This window comes from Ambystoma mexicanum, chromosome 3p (assembly GCF_040938575.1).
Source record: "Ambystoma mexicanum isolate Mex_15411 chromosome 3p, UKY_AmexF1_1, whole genome shotgun sequence".
NCBI lineage: Eukaryota > Metazoa > Chordata > Amphibia > Caudata > Ambystomatidae > Ambystoma > Ambystoma mexicanum.
The window spans coordinates 864578571-864601399 of record NC_090925.1 but is presented as its reverse complement, the minus strand read 5'-3'; the positions used below and the strand labels follow the sequence as shown (position 1 = coordinate 864601399).

General features: G+C 47.5%; 1 protein-coding gene across 3 annotated transcripts in view; it reads right to left on the bottom strand.

The window, feature by feature from the left end:
* MVP (major vault protein) overlaps positions 1-22829 on the bottom strand; it is a 352386-nt gene that overhangs the window by 81890 nt on the left and 247667 nt on the right. For all 3 annotated transcript variants that reach the window (XM_069652030.1, XM_069652029.1, XM_069652028.1), the window contains exon 9: positions 3510-3668. In XM_069652030.1, the coding sequence (XP_069508131.1) occupies positions 3510-3668 (159 nt within the window). The remainder of the gene's footprint in view (positions 1-3509; positions 3669-22829) is intronic.

Below are 22829 nucleotides of genomic sequence, written 5' to 3'. Positions count from 1 at the left end.
ACTCCTTGACAAAGGGGGTAGGCATCCCTCTCAGCCTGTGTTGGGAGGCCTATCAGGGTGAAGCCAGAGGCAGTCCTACCCAACAGGAGGGTACTGTGTTAGTTGAGTGGGGCCCAATTACTATCCCCTCCCCAAGAGCCTGTTTACATATGTGCAGTACAAGCTTGAATCACCCAATGCCTATAAAATAAAGTGCTAGCCAAGTTTTCTCTTTCTTTCCTAGAACCACAAGTGAGGTGGTAACAGTCCGGAGAGACCATCCGCAGCAATACACCCCATCAGTGCTCATGCAAGCTACATGGCGCGAGTTAAGCCACAACATTCACCCAGAGAGGGAGATCCATAGAGAAAAGAATCAGAGACCATACGCAGGTTTTCCACAGTGCCGTACACCACTATCAAACGCTGGTGTGAGCAACAGCAAAACCACTACAACCGACCTAGTCCATCAGGGAATTATGCCAGAGCCACAACTAATAAACAAATAATGTACTTAACTCGGGGGAAGCTACGCCAAAGCCCCCCCTAACATGAACTTGGGACACCACCACACAGCGGCACCTGGCTTATCCCGCTATTTTTAACTTCCAGCGTTTGTAACACCTCCCAGGCAGGGAAGACAAGACCAGATCAGTAAGTGTGAGTGATCCAATGGGAGAAGGGGAGGGAGAATAGGAGGGACAAAAGCAAACAATAAGTTGTGATTTGCTCCGGTAAGGTCAGAGGAATAGGTAGCAGATCAAGAGAAAAGGTGGCGGAATCACGGGGGACTGGAGTGTAGAGACGAACTAAAGGTAAGATGAGATATTGGTTGCTGAGAGAACAGTTCTGTTTGTGAGTGTGCATATAAGCTGGGTGAGTGAGAGTGTAGAGAGTGAGAGGAGATGGTTTGTGAAAGTGATAGGAAGGTAACTGAGTAGAAGGTGGGGTGGAGTGGTAGTGTGGAGGAGGGAGTGGTAGTCTGGAGGATGGAGAAAAAGCATTGAAGGGTGGAGGCAAGTGGTAGAAGGAGTGAGAGACATTCAAGGTACAGAGGTAGAAGACGCAAGGAGTGAAGGTGGGTGGAGTTTAGAGCACGACAGTAGTGAGTGGAGACATCTGACAGAGGGAGTATGGGTGTAATAGGAAGAAGGCTGAGTCAGGTAGCGTGCCTGAAAGGTACAACCTACAATCTCTTTTAATCAACTAACAACATTGATAGTGTAAATTCAGTCTAGGAAGTCCCTGAGAGAGTTTAGACACATAAAAAGCATTGGCCTTTAGGTCTTCCTTCCTAGTGAAGTCAAAACATACAGTAGGGAGAAACCAGCAGTATACTCTAAAACTTGGGAAAAGGGACACCTAGGCTAGGGAGGGATTGGTGGTTTTAGACAAGAGAAGAAAGGGATGGCTCTAGCGATCTTTTAAAAAGTGTTTTAAAAACCTTGAATAGTCTCGGACAGTCGAGTATTTTCTTTGGGCCATCCATGACAATCCTCTAGATTGCCTTACAGGTAATTAATTACCTTGACATTTTCCCCCGAATTCCCACTGGGTCCCCTAGAGTTGTACGTCCAAAGACTAGAATTTGACTGTGTGCCCTGGATTTTAAATAGGTTTTTTAAAAGTCTTACATTCCATTTCTGTCAATGTGAAATACTTGCTTACTTTGGGTCCCTGTAAGGCTTTACTGTATCTTTTTCCGAATAGTATAATGTGCTAGTACGAGCAGCCTAAATGTATTCTTGCCTTTTTCGGTGTCCTCTGGGTATGGTTGGTGAAGATCGGCTTTTATCCCCCATGTCCATATATATTTAATGCAGTGTGCATTCGGATCACTCTGGCACTACATGCTAGAGGGTCAAGAATACTGTTCTCGTTTGCGTGGCATCCTGGGTACAGAGAAGGACTTTGTAAATATAATGTTTTATTGTGTCTGACTTCCCTAGTCTTTTCAAACGGACAACCGCTATTTTTTTTATACATACACTGATTCCCTCATGTGCTATATGTACATTAAGTACTTTCTTTTAACTGGATAAGAGTTTATATTTGTAAATGTAATCAATTGGATATTTGTTCAGTATATCAGTGTGTGTGGTTTCTTTGGTTAACTGTGTAGACTAACTGGCCTTACCCACCAACCGTCCTCCCACCTGACTTTAAGGTGGATCGCACAGCTATTGTTACTACCTTTTATAGAGGCTTTGCTTCCTCTTTGGTTGGATGTGTCATCTCGCCATTAGGTTAGATGGTTGTCAAAATATTTCCAAAGTAAGTTAGGTTTCCTGGGTCGAGAAGAGACAGCTATCTATCCCAACTGTCACGGCCATTGAGGAAAACAACTACTTTTCCCCCATCCTTGAAAGGCCTTGCAGCAGGGTCTGGCAATTCAACAATTCCAGTCTCAGAAACCTTTTGGGAATGGATCACCACCAGGGATGGACTGGGAACCAAAAGTGGCCCTGGAAATGTTTTTAAAATTTGCCCCACATTACATGTGCGCAACACCAACTCCTTTCCCGTAAGAACATTTGGGAATAAAATAGGTAACCACACAAAAGAGGCCTATGATCAGAGGCCCACAGGAAAATCTACAGAGTTCCCTGTAGGTATGTACGCCAACCCCCCCCCCCCTGCCTGTCTGGACCTGGCTGGAGCCTCAGAAAGGATTCTGATGGTTCCCATGATGTTGGGGAAACCCTTAGCTACCTGAGGTATTGGGAGTACTTTGGAATAAGCCTGCGCAGAAATGGCAAACACGAAGAAGCAGGACTATAGGACTCGGACTTCAGGAAGACTTTTGTCTTAGGCAAAGAGCAGCATCAACAGAGCCACGAGATTCTCATTTCCCTCGACAAGGATGCCGGCGAGATTTCCAGCTTCTGCCAGAAAAGCCAGTGAAAGGAGTGGGCCTAAATATGGCCAGTTCTTACCTGGCAAGGGAGAAAGATGCCCACACACCCAGTGAGCAAAAAGGATAGGAACAGTCCTTTTGACCACCTTGTTGCCAAAAGATTAGCTTGTGGTAAAATGTTTGTGGCAAAGGAATGCACCCAAAAATGTTAGACGCTAACTTTGTCACCAGTCTGACTGTTCCACTGTAACAGTGCGGAAATGCACTAAATAGAAATTAAATGGGGGCAGGGTCCCCCTGCAGTACTTTCCATAGGGAAAGTAGTACCTGGCAGCAGGTGGGAGTGAGGTTAAAAAAAAGACTCCCAAAAATCAGTCCAGTGCCATACATACCATCTGCAGATATGCAGGTGGTCTCAATTAAGTAGATAGGAATGCTATAAAATGAAAAGAGTTTGTTACCGGATTAGAATTCAGCATGCTAAGGCTCTAGTCTTGTGCCCCCCCACTGTCCCCGGGCGTATCCATTCCCCTTTGGAGGAGCTGCCCCTCAATACTACTTAGCTTCGCAAGTCAAACAGCTAAATACGAAGGCCACCGTGTCACTCTTACAAACCTCAGCATGTGCTCAGGAGCCTCAACTACTTCTTGTCGCTCAGTTTGTGATATCTTACCTTGCCAGTCTTGATATCCCGCACGTAGATGCCCTCATTCTCATCCAGTGGTATAGCCTCTCGGGTCAGCAGCACCTGCACCTCCACAGGGGGCACATACTCCAAAGGCCCACGGATCATCCAGCGGTCCCCAGGCTTGCGCTGAATGTCATTTCCATCCTGCATAACAAAATAAAAGTGCAGGGTTAATACTTAGCAAAACACATCTCTGCAGGCCACTGACCAGTTTTATAATTTGTAAGCTACATTTGCACCAGTATACAGAAGCCTGGCAAGATTTAACAAGGGGTTTATGTGTTTGCTGCATGTACCGGTGTGCCAACAAGCCACAGATCCCAGTCCCAGGAAGGCAGACTCAAGAGTCACTCATCCTGAAAGCAATGTTTCCAAGTTTGTAAGAATGAAATGCCAAGATTCCTACATCCACAAGCTCTTTCAGCCCCACGCAAGAGCTGTCCAAGCACTCGCCAGTACTGGAGACAAGGACCATAGCACTTTGTACTTTTGGTAATCTTATTGTAAGTTGATGCTTTACAATATAAACTTGAAAGGTGGCAGCTTCACCCATGGTCATCTGCCTTGCCTTATCAAGTTGATGCAATTTCTCTGATCTCAATCCTTTAACCTCTGCTCGCAAAGTAACAATTGTATAGGATTTTCTCAATTCAGGTGGTACTTTTCATGAGCATGTAATTATGGCTTATTTTTAGATTTTGGCTTACAGGTGCCTTTTAGTTTCTGTAGCAGAGAAAAGTATTGGTATGATAAGTGGTAGATGGCAAATGTGGCACTATCCACCTTAGTGATGAGTCATGCTCTTTCATTTGTTCCTGCTATCGTGTTTTAGGTGAACATATTGTGTGTGCTAGCACATGACAGAATAGGTTTTTTGTTCTCCATCTGTAGGCAAGTGTTTGGAGACTGGGGGATCAGAAATGCTAGGCGGACACAAAAGGGTAGTTTTCTCAATGTTTGACATTTATTAAAATAAAAGGGGTGAGATAAACGCCCATCTTTCCCTAACCTAAGGAGAATATCCCTACCTAGCAAACTAGAACTTTAAAAAAAGATGACCTAGTGTCCAAAAAGTCTCTGACCCTCACACTAGTACATGCAACAAAAATATTTGACGGTCTTCAGTTCAACAAAACAATGCAAAGATTCAAACGTATAGTTTTTAGAAAGTACCCCTTGTGTCTAGGGTTGGGCTCCCTTCCCCTAGATCAATTGAAGAATACTCTTGGAAAAGTTCTGATTAAACAAAGTTCTGTTCAGTTCAACACCAAATATCTTTCCATCCAATGGGTCCTTCCACTTTGTAAAGTTTAATGTCTCTTTCACAAACACATATTAGTATATCACAATTATTCTTCCAATTGAATACTTTTATCAGGATTGCACAGCAACTCCCTTTGATGATGTAACAGTTTGTCAAAATGATAAAGTTACCAATGTCTTTCCACAACACCTTTTTACCACAATCGCTTCTCTTCAAATCAACTGTTTCTTTCCTGGTCTACTCCCCTGCCAGGACTAACTACAAATGGTCCCTTTCCTGGTTCACTCTCCTGCCAGGAAGAAAACTCCTACTACTACGGTTGGTCTCTTCTGTTAGTGGCAATATGGGTTAGAGATTTCCCCAAACTGATGTCTCGGGAGAGAATTGCCCCTTTCTCTCTTTGTTATAATCTCTGTTCTGCTGGCAAAGTGGGTTACAGGTTTCCCCAAATTGACATTTCACAAATGAAGAATTTCACCCTTTTTGCTTGCTTTTTGTACTTGCTCAGTATTCAAATTAGTCTGAATTTTATAAACGTATAAATGGGGTTACCTTCTATGGCAGGCCAACTCATTGGCTCAGTTTGGCGTCTCAGTGAAGTTCTCTGCTGCTGCGGTGGACCCTCAGTGGATCAGTAATTTGTGCGATAGCTCTTCCGTACCTGCCACCACCTGCACGGCCTCTCTCGTGAGCCCCACCAGCCCTCTGCATCCTCGAGCACCTCCAGGGAACTCGTGTCGGGAGCATGTCTCTCCTACAGCTGGGCTTCTCTCCCTGCAGCTCACCCAAACTCTGCTTCCTACTGCACGTACTCTGCAAAACAGCCCGCTTTCTGTCCCTGTGTCGACTTCTGCTGGCATCTGCTCTCCTGCTGCAGCTCCAACCACTTCAGTGTTGTTCCTGACGGCTTCTGCTGCTCCTTTCCTGCGTCTTCCACCCAGCTGTGGTCCATTTTCGAGTTTAAATGTCCTGCTCAGGTACTTGCCTTAAATCAACTAGACCGCATATTCCCTTCAATGGCACCTTTGATACTCATTGACTCTTGGTCCTTCTTCCTCGTCCCACTACCACAGGCCTTATGGATCTTGAAGTCCATAATGTGTTTGAGTCTTTTAAACCTATTCATTACTATTTGATGGTTGAACTGAATTAGGAGATGTTTATATGAGTCCTGGGTGACTTAACATTAGGGCTAAGGTTTCAACCCAAGACAAAGTCATGGCCATTAGAGGATGTCGCATGTGATTCAGGAACTCCCATGGTATGCAACTTATTCTCTCTCAGTAACTTATCACAGAAGGTCCACTGGGCTGCCTCATGGGAGGGACTTGGGGAATGACAGCATGCCATCAGATATTCGGGAATAGCCGGACACTCATCCTCACAATAAGGTGAATACTGTGCCTCTCCCAAAGGAGTCCCCACTTCCCCTTGACAGCCATCTCCTCCCATGTGATCCTCCCTCATGATACCACCCCCAGGGTTAGGATCAGGTAGCGGCTGTCTCCCCCCTGACCACAAGGGAGGAGATTTTAGATTGGTGTTCAGTGATGACTCTGCAATCACAAGACCTACAGCACTACTAACAAACATCATAAAAAGACTTGTGTTTCCTCTTTTGCACAGACATCTTTTTACTGTGCCTATTCGATTGTTGTCCATGCATAAGGAATTTCAGACTGCAATACAGTAGTGATTGATCCTGAAAATCAGAGTTCCTTCTCCATGTTTAGGTCACTAGCATAACATGACTGTGCCCTTTAATGATAGCATAGAGGTTGTCTCAAGTTAGATTTGCTGTAAGATGTATTCCTCAACTGTTATAGGAGCTGCTAGGAAAGATGTTCTTTAAGCTCCTTCCTCCCCACCCCCCATAGGCTCGTACGGAACGTCCTTGCTGTTGTGCTTGCTGGCCTGACTAAGCCTTCTACTTTACTTCTCTTGCTGTTTGCTCCTTCTTATGGGAAAACGCACCCATCCCTAAGAATATCAGTACTGGGAGACGGCCTCCTTTAGTGGATTTCTTGAACCTTTAAAGGTGTACTCATCACCTTACACTGGAGTGTGGTTAGGATACTTTGTATCCTTCTAAATTTTTGTTTTGTAACTTTTGTGGTTACAAATACAATGTTTCCAGGATGGGCGGGTTTGGGTACAATTTCCTTTTTGGGTGCAATTCTCCCTACTTGTGAGTCCCTCCGGCACTTTTGCTGGACTCTTGGATTTTTTATTTTTTGCTCAGTTCTCCTGAGTGATTTGGAACCTTTTTCCACACTCACCCAATCTTTTACCTTACCTTTGGGAACCTTTTTCAACCATTTTGGTTATATCTTTTTGGAGTTATGCTTTCCTCCAACTTTTAAGAGTTACGAGCAGTAGTGAAACGCGTCATCTTTGGTTTCACTACTGCTCGTAACTTGGTCATATGACCAAGTTACGAGCAGTAGTGAAACGCGTCATCTTTGGTGGACTTCCGTCAGGCTGGGTGAGGGTTGGAAGTGTCCATGCTACTTTTTAACATTTTGTTGATTAAAGGATATTTTTAAATCAAATTTAGGCTCCCGGAGTGGAATACCAGGTTTGGGTGGAGGGGAGTGGGGGGGTTTGGATTGGGTAGCGGGTTGTGGGGGGTCCCCCCCCCGCATATATGTACTAATTGACCTTTAAAATTCGGTCAATTGTGCAAAAGGTCAATTGTCATTCGGACAATTGTAACTCAGTCAATTCGTATACAACCTTTTGCAGTGCATCGTCTCCTGAAGCGTGCTTTCAGCCGGAACCTTCTGGGCATCCTTCTGGGACTACAATTACTCTTTCCTGATTCTGAAAGTCTTTTCAACTGAGCCAGACACCGAGAAACAGAGAGAAGCCTGCCAAGTGACCACCGTCACTGAACCAAAGCTTGCGTCAAGCCTTAAAGAGCCAGTATTGTGAAGATCATCTGCTGGGCATCCCATCACAAGAAGCTGACCGTTTGCTCCTGCCAAAAATCTTTCTTCAGCCTACAGGCCATGAATCCGAACAGGAGCTGCTGCCACCTTACCATGGGGACCTGCTGGTGACAGTCTTCTTTTTTTGGAAAAGGTACGGTCCGGCTCCTAGGTGGTAACCTGGGTGCTTGCTGCATTGATCTGTGCTCCTCCTGGGCTTATTGAGACAGTTTAGGGTGGACAACCAATAGTATTCTTCCAGGCCAAAGGACATCAGTGCTTTGGGCTACAATCCTACAGAGCATCTAATGGACCTCCCTAAACCTTTTTTTAACTTAACATTTTACCTAACTGCAACATGGAGGAAAACTGCCAAATGTGACAGTGTCTGCCTTCCTTTGTTCTTCTGCCCATGGGCCCTGGTCACCCAGTGTCTCCACCGACTTTGAGACTCTCATCCCCAGATAGAGATGGACTTTCTAGAGTGTAGGCTGCCTAGAAGTTACTTACTAGAATCTTTGTTCCATTAGATTGAATATTGGTAGAAGAAATTGATTTGCTAACTTAAATGTCACTCGGACATCTTACCTGTATATCATCTAAGAATCTACCATTGAATTGAGTAATGCTTAACAAATGCCTTACTGTATATATGTGAATAAGTTAACCTACTGGTAATCCTAGTAATGTGTTAGTCGCCTTAGTGTTTATAATACATAACTATATTTTTATAAAATGACAGTGTGTAAGTGTATTCTTGACTATCGGTGTGCCCAGAGGTCTTTGTACTTTCCCACAGCCCTTCTCCCCCCTAGACTAAGCTTGGCTGCTCGACCATTGCTACCAAACCTTTTGGGTAGTTCAGGCCAAACCTAAGAGTTGGAGCCCAGTACATCTAACAGTGTCTTCTACAATCCTACCATAGGTGGAATTTAGTAAACTCCCTAACAGCGGGTGGCAGATGATATTTTTCTATGGTGTTTTTCGACTTTTTACTGGTGCACTTTTGCATTTTACAGCATAATGCCATATAGAGTACCATTTACTCTATTATGGTCGTTCCATGCAATTGTTTCCTGTCCTTTTGCCATGTTTTTTTTGGCCTTCCTCCTGACCTCTCGGTCCGGAATTGTGATATAGAGAAAGCCCTTTTCCAGGCCTCTGATTTCCTGGGAAAAGTGGCAGTCTGTGTGTGTGGCCGGATGTGGAGGCTGGTGCTGTCTGATCAGAGTCCATATCTGTGTCACAGTGTCTGTTGCTGAAGATAATGTTTGGCCAGTGTCCGACCATGATTGGACAGCCCCTGCTAGTTTGAATGGCACAGATCCTTACCATTGGTAGAGCTGGTAGCAACTCCAGTCCAAGTCCCAGATAAGAGGAGGACTCCTGCAGACATTCAATAGATCATCACTGGAGTCAAGACCCCTATGAAACAGAGCAGCCTGCTGAAGACAAGATAATGACTGCTGCAACTGGCTAGCATTGCCTCAAGCCAAGTCGGAGAAGCACTTCTTCTCTGCCTTTATCTCAAGAAGCCCATCCTCAGTGCTTCGACCACAGGACCAGAAGGCACAACCAGTCTTGACGCCTGCTCGAGGATCCGTGCAGGCTCAGCAGAGCCTCCGGGATGGTCCATGGACCACCAGGTGGCCTGTCAAGCTCTCTCCTGGGATACCTTGCTGCAGCCGTTGCTGTTCCAAGTGCATCCTTGGAACTTGGAAGATCTTCAAATTGAGCTACAAGACGCATGCTCCTGCATTTTCAGCCTTCTAGTCCCAACAGAACTTTGTTCGTCAACTGAAGATCGCCCGTCGCTGCTGGACTGTGGTGATTCCCATTGAATCCACCCTTCTTCGCTCCTTGGAGGTCCCCTGCTCCACATAAGTATTCTTCCTTTTGTGTCAAGGGTGACCAGCTGACCAGTCTATGGTTCATTAATACATGTACTGCGTCCGGAAAATTACCTCTGCACCCATCACCCCTGGACCTACCTCAACCTTGCCAAGCACAGTGTACCTGGGCCCAATAGAGTGCAGAACCCCTGAGGTTGTCTCTTGGAAAATCGGAGTAAGGAGGTAAGTTTGCATAGCCGTTTCATCCCCCCACTATCTCCCATAGGGCTACATGGGCATGCATTGCTGGGCCCTACATGGGCATGCATTGCTGGGCCTATTGCTCACTTGCCTGGCTCAGAACGGTGGTGGTCTTATCAAGGATATCCCCATGGGCCGTCTCTAGCATGATAGAAGAGATACTTACCTGAATTTCTCAAAACTTTTTTTGTAATTAATTTGTATTGATATTTTACAAGAGATAGAGATCGAACAGAACAAGGAAACCATTCAATGTCAAATAACCAAGAACAAGGAATGTAACAAGAGAGGAAAGCTCCCACCCTCCCCCCAACTCTCACCCCCTCCCCCCTCAATCTCAGAAGCAGTAATAACGAAGCCATATCGTCTTTATAGTAGAGGAATAAAGAACAGGTAAAATAGGATCAGAACATCATATCCAAGTTCAGGCAAAGCTCCCTTTAGACTCTAGTCCACTCCTAAATCAGTGTCCTCTTGAGGGAGTATGATGCCAAGTAGTTCCATGCTTTTAGGGCACCAGGTTCTACGTGCTCTCTTTCAAAAAGTTCAACAAGGGAGCCCAGCCAGACAGAAATTTCCTATGTTGACCCTGTAAGGAGAGACATTCCATGGCCACGACCGACCACAATCTCGCCACCCATTTGTGCTCACGGGGGGGTTCCTTTGACCTCCACCTGTGCGCCAGTGCCATTGCTGCAGCCATCATCATAGTGACGTATACCATACAACCCGACTTCATGGGGATTTCCAGCAGGCTCCGATTGAGGCCTAGCATGGAGAGACCTCTGTTACCATTCAACGTGATACCTAGCACTCGTTCAGTGGCCCGATGGATACTCCCCCAAAAAGCGATCAACCTTGGGCAATCCCACCAAATGTGGGCCCACGAGCCCCGCTCTCCACAGTTCCTCCAACGCAACGGCGAGGTGCACACAAACATTTTATTAAGTCTGACTGGAGTTAAGTGCCACTGATGGATTAGCTTCATCCACATCTCCCGGGTCTGGATAGATCTAGTTAATTCCGGGATCTGTTTCCACAATTCCTGCCATTCTTCCTCGTCTATTACAACGGCCGTGGCCACCTCCCATTTCTCCATGTATGCTCTGCGTGGAATGCCCTCTACCATTTTAATAACCTTGTAGATGGATGCTATGAGGCCCCTGTTTCCCTCATGTGTATCTAGATACTTCTCAAACAGAGTCAAGGGACGTGTGCCTGCCTGTTTCTGGTCTGGGTGGGACAACCAATGCCTCAGTTGTATATATCCATATCTGTGGGTTTCCCTCAACCCGAACTCAGTCTTACACTGCTCGAAGTCCTTCAGTTTATCCCCCTCAAACATGTCCCGAATCATCCGGCACCCTCCCGAGGTTTTATAACCCGGTGAGAATTGCGGGTAATCATAAAGTGGTGTGTAAGGGGAGGGAAAGGTAGTTATGCGTGCCCTTTCGACTGCTGCATCCCAAGCCTCCCCAACTGTCGAAGTGATTCGGCTCCTGTACATCTGAGGAGGTCTATCCGCTTTCGGGAGCCAAAGTGCTCCCTCCAGATTTCCGGCCACCACCACCCTGTCCATAGGTCTCCACGGCTTGCCCCGGTCGTCCCTCTGCCAATCTCGAAGAACCCTCACCTGAGCCGCCAAGTAGTATGCTCTAAAGTCGGGTTCCCCCAGGCCCCCTCGACTGGCGAGAGTCCTCATAAGAATCGCGGCCACCCTGGGTCTTTTGCGGCACCAAAGAAATGGGTTAGTAAGAGTATGCAGAGTTCTAAAGAAGGAGTCGGGGATTGCCACCGGAAGAGCAGCAAAAAAATATAGCAAACGCGGCAGCACCGCCAGTTTAAGAACATTAATACGCCCCAACCACGAGATGTACAATGGGCCCCAGTCAATCAGCTTGCACTTAATTCTCTCCAACAGTGGGAGGTAGTTCGCTCGATAGAGCTCCTCCAATGTTTTGGTAAGATAGATCCCTAGGTACCTAAATCCTCCGCATGACCACCTGAAAGCGTAGCCCTGCTTAATACTTTGCTCTGCAACTGTTGGCAGGTTCAGGCCTAGGACCTCTGACTTATTGGTATTCACCTTCAGTCCCGCTACTCGGCCAAAGTGATCCACTTCCTCTTGCAAAGCTGCTACTGATATCATAGGGTCAGTCAGTGTGAGCAACATATCGTCTGCAAACTCGGCTACCTTATGGGTTCACCCACCAAACACCATGCCCTTTATCCCCTCGTCCTCTCTTATCGCCTCTAAGAAAGGTTTCAAATGAAGGGCATAAAGTAACAGAGACAGAGGACAGCCCTGCTTTGTGCCCCTCTCCATTTGCACTGGTTCCGAGATCCGCCCATTGATCACGAACCGAAGGGATGGACTCCGATAGGCCGCTTTTACTCGAGCCACAAATTTATGCCCAAACCCCATCTTAACCATAGTGGCGAACAAGAAGCCCCACTCCACACGGTCAAAAGCCTTTTCGGCATCAACCGCTAAACGAAGGCCAGGGATCCCCCTAATCTGAGACTTCTCAACTAAGTGAATCCCTCTCCGCACATTATCAGCGGTCTGACGCCCCTTTATAAAGCCCGCCTGATCGTTTTGTATCAGTTTGGGCATGAGGGAAACTAATCGGGACGCCAGGAGCTTCGTGTAGATCTTTGCGTCTACATTTATAAGTGCAATCGGTCGGAAAGATCCACACTCCTCTGGATCCTTGCCCTGCTTATATATAAGTGTTACTTTGGCCTCATCCATGGAGCTAGGGAAGACACCGCACAAGCCAACGCAGTTGAAAAGCCTAGTTAGGTGAGGGATTAGACTCTCTTTATGATTCTTAAAGAACTCGACCATGACATTGGGCCCCGGGGCTTTATTTGGAGAGAGCTCGGAGATCTCTTTCCTGACTTTATCAGTAGTTATTTCCCCCTCTAGCTGATCCCGCTCATCCCTCGAGAGGACCGGGAGATCAACTCTACCCAGGTAAGCCTGCTGCAGTGCGGGATCAGGAGTACTTGACGTATATAAGGTAGAGTAGAACTGACGGAACTCCCTCTCTATTGCTACGATATCTGTACGTCTCTGGCCCCCCTATCCCTTTATAGCTAAGATCGTCTTGCGCTGTTCGTTCTTCCGTAACATTTACGCTTGCAGCTTATCGGCCCTATTGGCTTTCATGTAGTGTATCTGTCGCAGACGTAGTAAATTACGTTTGGCCGCTCTAGTTTGGATAAGGTTCAATTGTCCTCTTAATGTACAAACTTCTTTAGCGGCGGCCGGTGTGTGCTTAACGGCCAACCTTGCCATTGCCTCCTTAAGTCTCTTGCCCACAATCTCCTATTCCCTCCTCAACTCCCTCCCTCTCCTGGCTTTAATTGCCAAAATATTCCCCCTTATCGTGGCCTTAAGAGCATACCACCATACTTGTGGAGAAGTATCCTCCCAGGTATTCTTTTCCACATATTCCTCCACCTCCCTGACCAGGACCGGATCCTTAAACAGTGCCGAGGGGTAGCGCCATCTCCACAGACCTGGAGGTCCCTGCGGTCTTCGAAGGATTAATGTCATAGGGGCGTGGTCCGATATTGCTATGGGGCAGAGAGAGAGCTCAGCGATAAGTCCCAAGAGAGAGGCCGAGGTCCAGATATAGTCAATACGAGAGTGGGTTCTATGGACATAAGAATAAAATGTGTATCCCCTGTCCTCCCCGTGTTTCCCTCCAAGCATCAACTAAGGCAAGTCCTGGATTTTCTTTTTAAGATCCCCAGAGGGCCCGCCCGTCATACCCCATACTTCCCTGCTTCTATCCCTGGACGGATCCCATGCCATGTTTAAGTCTCCAGTTAAGACTATATGCCCCTTGGCGAAGTCCCTTAAACGGACAAGAGACCTCTGGAGAAAGGCATCCTGTCCAGTATTGGGTGCATACAACGTGGCAACGGTATATACCTTTCCTCTGCCCTCCAGCAGCAACGCCAGGTACCTTCCCTGATTATCTTTCTGTATAGATTTGATCGACAGGTCCAGCCCATCCTTCAGGGCAAGAATCACCCCTCCTTTCTTACATGACTACGTGGCCTGGTGGAGCCGGCCATATTCCCAAACCCTGACCCTCCATTGATCTCGTGTCTGGATGTGGGTTTCTTGCAAGGCAATTATATGTGGATTCTCCTTTTGTATGTAGAGTTCTAACTTTCTCCTTTTAACTGGAGAATTGAGCCCATTCACATTTAACGAAAGTATCTTCAACTGGTCCATACTAAGTAAAGATGCTGCTCATAAGAACAAGGCCCAGTACTCTGTGCTCCTCACGCTTCGTGGTACCTGGCCTCTTATGTAAGGTCTGTAGGCTAATCTGCTCGGTCTTCCTCTCTGCTCCTGAGAAACCCCCCCCCCCCCCCCCATCCCCTTCCCCAACACCCAAACCACCCCCTGGGCGGGCCCAGCTGGCAACATGCTCCACTCATCCCCAAAAGACAAGAGCTTAGCCCCAAAAGTAACCCAGTGTTCCCCAACGCAGGATATTCCAATCCCATTCCAAGACACGCTTCCCCTCCGCCTTCCCTGTCTTGAACCCTCATAACTGCATAGCTATCAAATAGCCGAAACCAAAAGAATGCTGCAGGTGCCCTCCCCGGACTTACTTTGCTGGGCTTCTATGAGTGCAACTCCCCAGTTCCACCCGGGGTATCAGCAGAGGGAGACTGAGTGTGCGGGCGGGTCCCCCCGGTGAGCTGTGATCCGCCATCCAGGCGGAACGTTTCCTGGAATGTTTCCGTTTGATCGTGGCCCACTCCCAAGGCTTGTCCGATCTGTCGCGACCGGGAGGGCCTCCTTGGTCTGATAATGAGTGATCCTCAATACCCAGTAATTCCATGCCTTTGTCACATGTCGTGATTCTGCGTTGCTGACCTTCCCACACAAAGACTAGCGCAAAAGGATGGAGCCACCTGTACCTGACCTGTTTCTCCAGTAAGAATTTCAAGACTGGCCGTATCCGCCTCCTTTTGTTGAGGGTTATTTGGGATAGGTCTTGAAATAAAAAAATCTGACCACCGTTGTAATATATATGCCCAGCTTCCCTCGCTTTTCCAAGGATCCTTTCTTTTGTCGCAAAGTTGTGGAAGGCCACAAGAACATCCCTAGGCCTAGCACCTGGCTCTGAGCGGGGAGGGCCCACCCGGTGAATCCTGTCGAGCTGAAAGTCTGCAGCCGTGTCCCCCTCAAGAAGGCCCTTGAAAACTGCCGTAAGGGTTTGCGCCAGATCCCGATTCTGGCAATGCCCTGATCCGTATGTTGACTTTCGTGGAGCGATTTTCTAGATCCTCCACTTGAATCTCCAAGTTCTGGGTAGCCTGCGCCAATGTTTCCCGAAGGTTCTCCGCTTTGCTCGCATCCCCCGTCAGCTCTTGAACGGCCCGTTTGTTGGTATCTACACGCTCTTCGACATTGCGGACATCCCGCTTTATATCTTTCAGCCCCTCAGCCAAATCCTCCCTCAGAGTGTCCATCTGTTTTCGGCTCGCCAACATAATTTTATCCACCATTTCGCTGAGGAGCTGTCGAAGGGCTGAGTATGTAACATGCCCATCTTGACGGTCAGAGGGAGATACTTCGCTTTGCCCATCCTCGCCATCCTCTGCTGAGAGTTCGCTCCGTTGATGGGTTTCCTGGTCTTGATCCTTGGGCCAGAGTTTGGCCAACGAGGTCTCTCGACCCCTCCCAATGCTCTTGGAAGCCGAGGGGGGTTCCCGGAGCCTATTCCTGGACATGGCGGGTCACCAGATCTAGATCTTCACCTCGGAGAACTCTGAATCTCTCTCCGCCACCCGACGACCAAGAAAGCAGGAGGTTGATGGTCCGTCTCCTCCACTATGCTAAGTCCATGCAATACCTCACGAATGGGCCACCAGCGCACCCCTCCACCTGGAGCACGTTGTGTTTCTTCACCAGGCCACGGTCACCCACCCGCTCCCTCCAGCTCCCTGCTGATATCAATGCGCGCTCCAGCAGACAAAGACAGCAGCTCCCCCAGGCCAGAGGGCCCTTCACAGACAAGCCACGGACCCCTCACCTTGGGCCAGAGACTTCTTACTCCGAGGTGTCAAAGCGTCGCCTGGGGTTCCCTCTCCATCCACCAGCAGATACGCACCCAGACCATAGAGCTGGCCTATCAAAGTTACAAGGACCACACAGTCTCAATATCCAGCCAAAATTCACTCAGGGTGTCCCAGGAGGGGATCGCCGTCCGCCGCAGTCCAACGCTGGAATGAAGCGGCAATAGCAAAAGTAGGGTTGGGAGCCGGATCAATGAGAGCTACTCAGCTCATTGTACCTCAGCTGACTTCCATTCCACAGTTCTCCGAGCCTCCAGCAGGCGCTCCAACTCAGTGCGACCACCTCCGTATCAGCCTCCAAGAGTGTGCGGTGTCTCTGCACCGGCTCAGCTCCTCCTCCCCGCTGAGCCAAAGCGCCTCTCCTGCAGCTCCCGGCCCACGGAGCAGTGTAAACCCCAGGCAGAGAGTCTCCACGGCCGGCTATCCAAGGCCCGTGCAGGGGAACCAGCCGCCGTCAGGGCGAGCGGCTGGGGCCGCCCAGCGCATCACAGACAGCGCGGCCGACTCCTCCTCCACCGTCCACTGTTGAGAGAGCAGGCACGGCGGACATCTCCAGTCGGGCTCTCCACTACCCTCCAATTGCACCGGCTGCCCGGATCCGCAAGCTGCGTCCCCTCGGCCCGCAGGGCAGGCGCACCGAAGCTCGGGAGCCACTATAGGCAGCTCCAACATGGGCAGCAGCAGTCGCCCGAGAGCTCCTCCACCAGCAATGATCGGTGCTCCCGCCGCCGACACCTGATTGCGGGCACAATTCTTCACCGCTTCGCCGCCCCTCTTACTGTCGGCACGCACCCCTCCCACACTGGGTCTGTCTGTCATGATGCCCGCTCCCGGGGAGCCGGTTCAAACCCTGCGTCCCCGAAAGCGGACATCCAGTCCCCAAGGAAGGACCCAGCAACCCCATATAGGGGCCCTTTGGACAGTGTCCGGGCGCCTATGGCGCCAGGCTCATAGAAGACATCAGTCCTGGCGCCATAGGCGCCAGGCTCATTATGGGAGTGCTTGGGTGCACTTACCTGATGCAGACCATGCTGCAGGATCCCGGCCTCCTTGAGGCCTGAAAGGAACTACTTTACCTGTGGGACTAATTTACCATCCGGGCGCGGTCGGGGAAGGCTACATACCTGGAACTTCTTCCAAGGCTATTTAAACCCCACCCGAACAGCCACACGTGCTTCGCGTTGTTCTGCATCTAGCAGCTGGACGCTCACCGGGTCTGCTCCTGCATCCTGACTTCTGCCACGCCTGCCAGCATCCTGGATCACCTGCAAAGGAAGAGAAGAAGAGAACAGAAGAAGGAAAAGTCCTTACCTGCTAAATCCGCATCCCGGAGACATCTCGCCGACAATCCTGAAAAGGAAGACTTTAATTTAAAGGCTCATCGCGTCGATCGCTGCAGCGCCGCATTCCACTCACCTTTACAGGGCGCCTCCATGTTCAGCAGCGATCATCTGGATTCGCAGTCACGCCCCAGCGCCTAGGGAGAAAAAGACCAGAACAAAAGATGAGAGAGAAGGGAATAAGGAAAGCTAAATCTCCATGTTAAGACTTACCTGTTGATTCATTCCCTCTTCATTTCGGGTCCGCGCCGCATCCTGGCATTTCCGGACCCCGGCACCTAAGGAGAAAAAAAAAAGACATCAGCGTTAATGAGCGAATGAAAAGACATTACCAAAAAACGCTCATTAAAGACTTACCTGATTTCTACAAGGATTTCACCTCTCATCTCGGGTCGGAGCCTGTTCCCCGGCATTCCGTACCCCGGCCCCTATGGGGAAAAAGACACTAGCATAAGTACATTAATGCATGGACACAAGGGGAACCTCTTATCAAAAAACTTACCTGGAAGCCAAGCAAGTTTGGTTCTCACCAATCCGAAAATCCAGTGAAGTAACTGGATACCAACGCGCCCCTGCATCAGAAGCAGGATTGAGAGCTCGTCCTTCCAGACCCTAAGGTGAGACGCTACGAGAAATCACAGAAGGGTTTCGAGGAGGGTGAGAGGGGAAAGTGGGAGGCCGATTGCATTACCCCGCAGACAGTTAATCCCCTATTTTCGCCCACAGAAGGATACTTCTGCGAGCCAGACAAGCCAGATTTGGGGGCCCGGTCCAGTCCGTCTTCCGAACCCTGCGCATCACCTTAGAAGAGGTCACAGCAGCGCAAACCAGGCCAGCGCCTCCGTGGGAGTCAGGTGAGCGTAACACTGTCTCCCCGCCGATATAACTGATATCTATTTCTCTAAACTTTTGAAACATCAAATCGCAGCTACTGGCATTGCTCAATCAAATAGTACACCTACCTGAACTGTACCTCTTGTGAACCTAGTGACTTTAGGGCACTTTATCCAATTCTAGCTCAGGGCTCGACTTATTAAGAGTTAGGGATCCAATTCTAGGATTGCTGATAAGTACTGGGTATTGAATCAACGTTTTTTCTACGTCGACAGTTACTTAACCGCACACCGTTATTGAAAGTTTACTTATGCCAACTACACTCAACTGTCTTTAAGGTAAAATGTGGGGGTTCCGTTTAGAACCCCCAATTGTAGACCTATATATACACATATTTGGTAATAGTTGTGTTATACAAAGTATCTTAAGGTTTCACTGCTTGGTGTGTATTTTAAAGGCCTATTAAACAATTGTATATTTTTGTACTCCAGTCTCACTGGAATTATTGCTGTGTTCTGTGTGCGTCTCATTGTAGCCCTAGGCCACTCTCACAGCCCTCTCGAGTCTACGCCCTGCCACTCTGCTATCCTACTAGATTGGGTTTGGATAGACTGCAGTGTCCTTCCTGTACACCATAATAGGTTGACCTCCCAAAATAACCCCCCGAGGTTGATTTTGGAAATCCATCTGATCAGTTAACGTTACTGAAAACCCTACCCTGACAAGAGCATAAAACTAAAGGATACATGCATCCTTGTAAAGTGGGTATTTTTTTTAAAGAATATATTTTCATGGTTCATAAAGATCAATTTCCTAATGCAAAATGTGCACTAACGTTTTAATGCAAATTCTGCTGTGTAAGCCAAGTATGTTTTATGCATTAAGTAGGACTATAATGGGCACACCAAATTCGTTACAAAAACGCAAGTAACTGTGACAACTAGAGAGTAAGGTTTGAATAAAAACCATCCAGCATAAGAAAAAACCTATGGTAAACTTTGAGTGGTTCAAGACATAATTAAATAACAATGGGACAGGAGCTTGATTGAACAAAGCATCCCTAATGTGTTCACCTTTTTGAAAAGAACAACTGTTCATCAGACTCCTGCAAAATGTGTATGTTTCTCCACTTGCATGGGAACTACAACATCCGATCCCCACCCCACTTTGGCCCAAAGGCCAGGGCATAAACCTCTTTATGCTCATACACCTCTACCTTCACGGTCATGAGCCGCGGTTGTATGGATTTCCTTACAGGAGTACAGGGTCTTTTTCTCAAACGCACTGATTTACCAGTTACAATGCCCAGTTTTAGCTATTTCTCTCTATACTACTTAGAAATGCAAGCCTGTATTTTCAAGACCTTTAACTGGGATCCAGACAATCAAGCTCCTTTCTTTGCTTTAAAAGGGAGCAGAGGCGGTTAATATATTAGACCTGCCTACACCTCCCTCTTCAGGGATAGAAATTAAGATTGGATAAGTAGACGCTAAAAGTAGCTCCTGGGTATCCAGCATTAAACACTGACCAGGAGATACTGCTGGGGAACGAGGCGTTATCACATAGCAGTCCGCAAATCTAACTTCCACATAAGATGCAGAGATATCATTTTGCCCATTATTTATGATCTCTCATGCCTTAAGTGCTGTATACATGTGTCCTAATGTTTATTTATAGATTGTCCCAAACACACACAGTTAATTTCACATAGACACATTTGTTTGGCATTAATTGGCCTGGGGAGCCAAATGTAGCTCCTGGTAGATGTTAGTATCAAGCTACCCGCGCTCTTCTAGCAAGCTAAATAGCTCCAAGCGCCCCTCAATTTTGAACCCTGCACTTTCAATAATGAGGGCTCTTCTCTGTGGCCTGGTGTCTTACCCCTTTATGTCCTCCTTAACCACAAACATAAAACTGGCTATGCCATTCTAAACAACATCACATCATCTTGACAACTGAATAATCCCTCAGTAGAGTAAGCATTGATAACAAAATCTTATCTCACTCAGAAATTCAGGAGAGCCCTGTCTACGAGACCGGCCAGAGTGGCCTATGAAAACAGGCTCATCCAGCCCAATTTCAGACCACCAAGATTGGGTGGATCGAGCTTCCCAGTCACTGCAGCCAAACCGTGGAACTCATTACCCCCAACTCTGAGAGCGGAACAATCATACTGGATCTTCCGTAAAAACAATTGAAACCTTGGCTCTTCACGAAGTATACCTTGACACCTTGCCATTAGACAATCCTGTTCCTGCACTGTATAGTGACGTTGTTACCATTGTCTGTTTCTTTCCCCTGCATGCTGAGCCTTTAGTGTGCATTATACGTGTGAAAATAAATAAATACAATATTACTCAATAAACCAGAGTTTGTTTAGCAATGAGATAACTTCTTACATGATTGCAAAGAAGTAAACTTTCTCTCTCCATCACACCCGACCACCAATCTGCCCGAGAGAGGGAGGGAGAGCGAGAGAGAGCGCGAGGTAGATAGATACAGTGGCAGACAGAAAAAGAGAAATCACAGCTGTCTGCCTTGGAGAGTAGTAGAAGTGTGGGGTGGCCATGAGGCTGTTTTCCTTTGTTAGGACTTTACATGCTTTGCCAGGACTAATAAATTTTGATTCTGTATTGTCATGACTTCATCATGTAAGGCCTTGCTTTATGAGGCTTGATTATTTGAACCCCTCGCTAACAGGCATATAGCTTGTAATACACTTCTCGTAGATGAATCACTGTGATTCTTCCTTCTGGAATGTTCTCCCAAGTGCCACCGGAACTTTGCTCCTGTGTGTCGCACCATGAATTGAGGCACTAGCCATTGGGTAGTGATAATTGGCTCCTAGCGGGTAAGAAATGGTGTGCCGTGTGTATGTGTAGAAATGAGTGTCGAGTGACTTTATGGTTGACTAGTAGGTTTCAACTTTAAAGTCCCCCGCCCCTCCCTGAGTTTAGCTTGATGTTGAACCAAGCACTTTCATATTTATGTATTGTACAGCTACTGTAGCTTGAGCTTAAAAAGACAGTACTCTCCTGACTCTCTCTCTGGGCAGCACCAATTAATGGAGTCTGGACCGACAGGCTTTCTCTCTAAAGCCAGGAAGTCTTTGGCATTCACAACTGAGCCCTAAATGCTTTAAAGCTCAATTTTGATATCCCTTGAGCAATTACCTACAAATCCCTTGTAGTGGTTGTGCTCAAACGAAAGTCCAACACAAACACCATGAAGGCATTTCTGCATGATCTAGCCATGCTCCCCTCAAACATCCGTTTTCCACGAAATCCACAGTTCCAGTACTTTTTTCGACCACTGGGAAGAAGACAGAGAGGACCCTGAGGGTGTGATAGCAGATAGGAGAATGGCAACCTTGGAAGGAATGTACAAGGCCGAGTCATCCACGGAACGATATGAAGTAAAAGCAGGGGTCAGGGGATGAGGGAGATAAAATATGACACAAGGTTTGGAAAAGACAGAGGATGAATGAAGATGAGAATAATAGGCGTCTTTATCTGCAAGATGGGCAGTATCAAAAGAGGAGGGAGGAGTAGGGAGTATAAAGAAGAGGTCCTCCATCAATGTCAGAGTAAAGAAAGATTAATCCCAGAGTCTAGGCACCAATTGCAGTGCAGATTTAGTATGGCGTTCCAGGGGTAGTACAGAGGTTAACTTCTCCAGAATCCCTCTGAAGGATTCAGCGATGTTGCTCTAGTGTAGAGGGGTCCAGCAGACCACTGGCAGGGTGGATTTGTAAATATTCCCCCCCATGGGTCTGCGCCAGCAACGGAGGAAGCAGAGGTTTGGAGTCTTCAGAGTTGAGGTTTGCAATCACTTGAGATGCTTGGTGTTAGGGATAATTCTCATTTCAGTGCCAATTCCCTTTAACCTTAGAGACCCCCAGCTCTTTTGCTGGACTTTAGGACTTTTTAATTTTAACCCTGGAGAGAGTGAGTCCTTTTTCTCACGCTCTCATGTGTTTTGATCCGATTTGGATAATGTGTTTCCTCTGTTTTTGGAGTCTGACAAACTCCATAGGTATCTACTTTTTGTATGATGACACACAGCACCCTCATTGCAGTGTCACAGAGAAATCCTTTAGATTTCTCATAAGGTTTAAATACCTTTTCTTGTGTGAACTACTGTTCCCAAGAATAGTAAAGTGAAATTGACTTTACTTACCTTTTCTCTTTGTATGTCCAGCACACCCCATCTTATGTGGAGTGCTGGGGGTTCCTTAGTAGCCCCTTTTCCTACTTTCTCATGTAAACATTTTTATGTTATCCTCACTACTTTAAATGGCTGGCGGCAGTGGTTTAATTTTCCTACCATTGTGCTTTTCTACCGCAGGCTGAATCCTCAGCTGCAGTATAGCACCCATGGCTGACCATTGTTTCAAAATGGCCCTGGTCTTCTTTTTTCGCCATTTTCTGTTTGTGAGGTCCACCTTGGGTTTTACTCCGGCGCCAAGCCAGGTTTGAGCCCTTTGTTAGTTTTGCCTTTGGCGGGCTTCCATACTAAAACCTGCCTCTGGCTCCAGTGTGTCTGGAAGGGCAGAAAGTGATGGAGGTGCCCAAAACTCCCCTGTCCTTTGTCTCCAAGGTAACCTGAATGCAATGCACCCAGTCCTCATTGGCTGCCTGTGCTTGCAGTACCGCCACCCTGCTGTATTAGCGACAGCTAGGCTGTGCACGAATGGGAGGAACCTACTTAAAATGCGAAAGTTCTTGGAC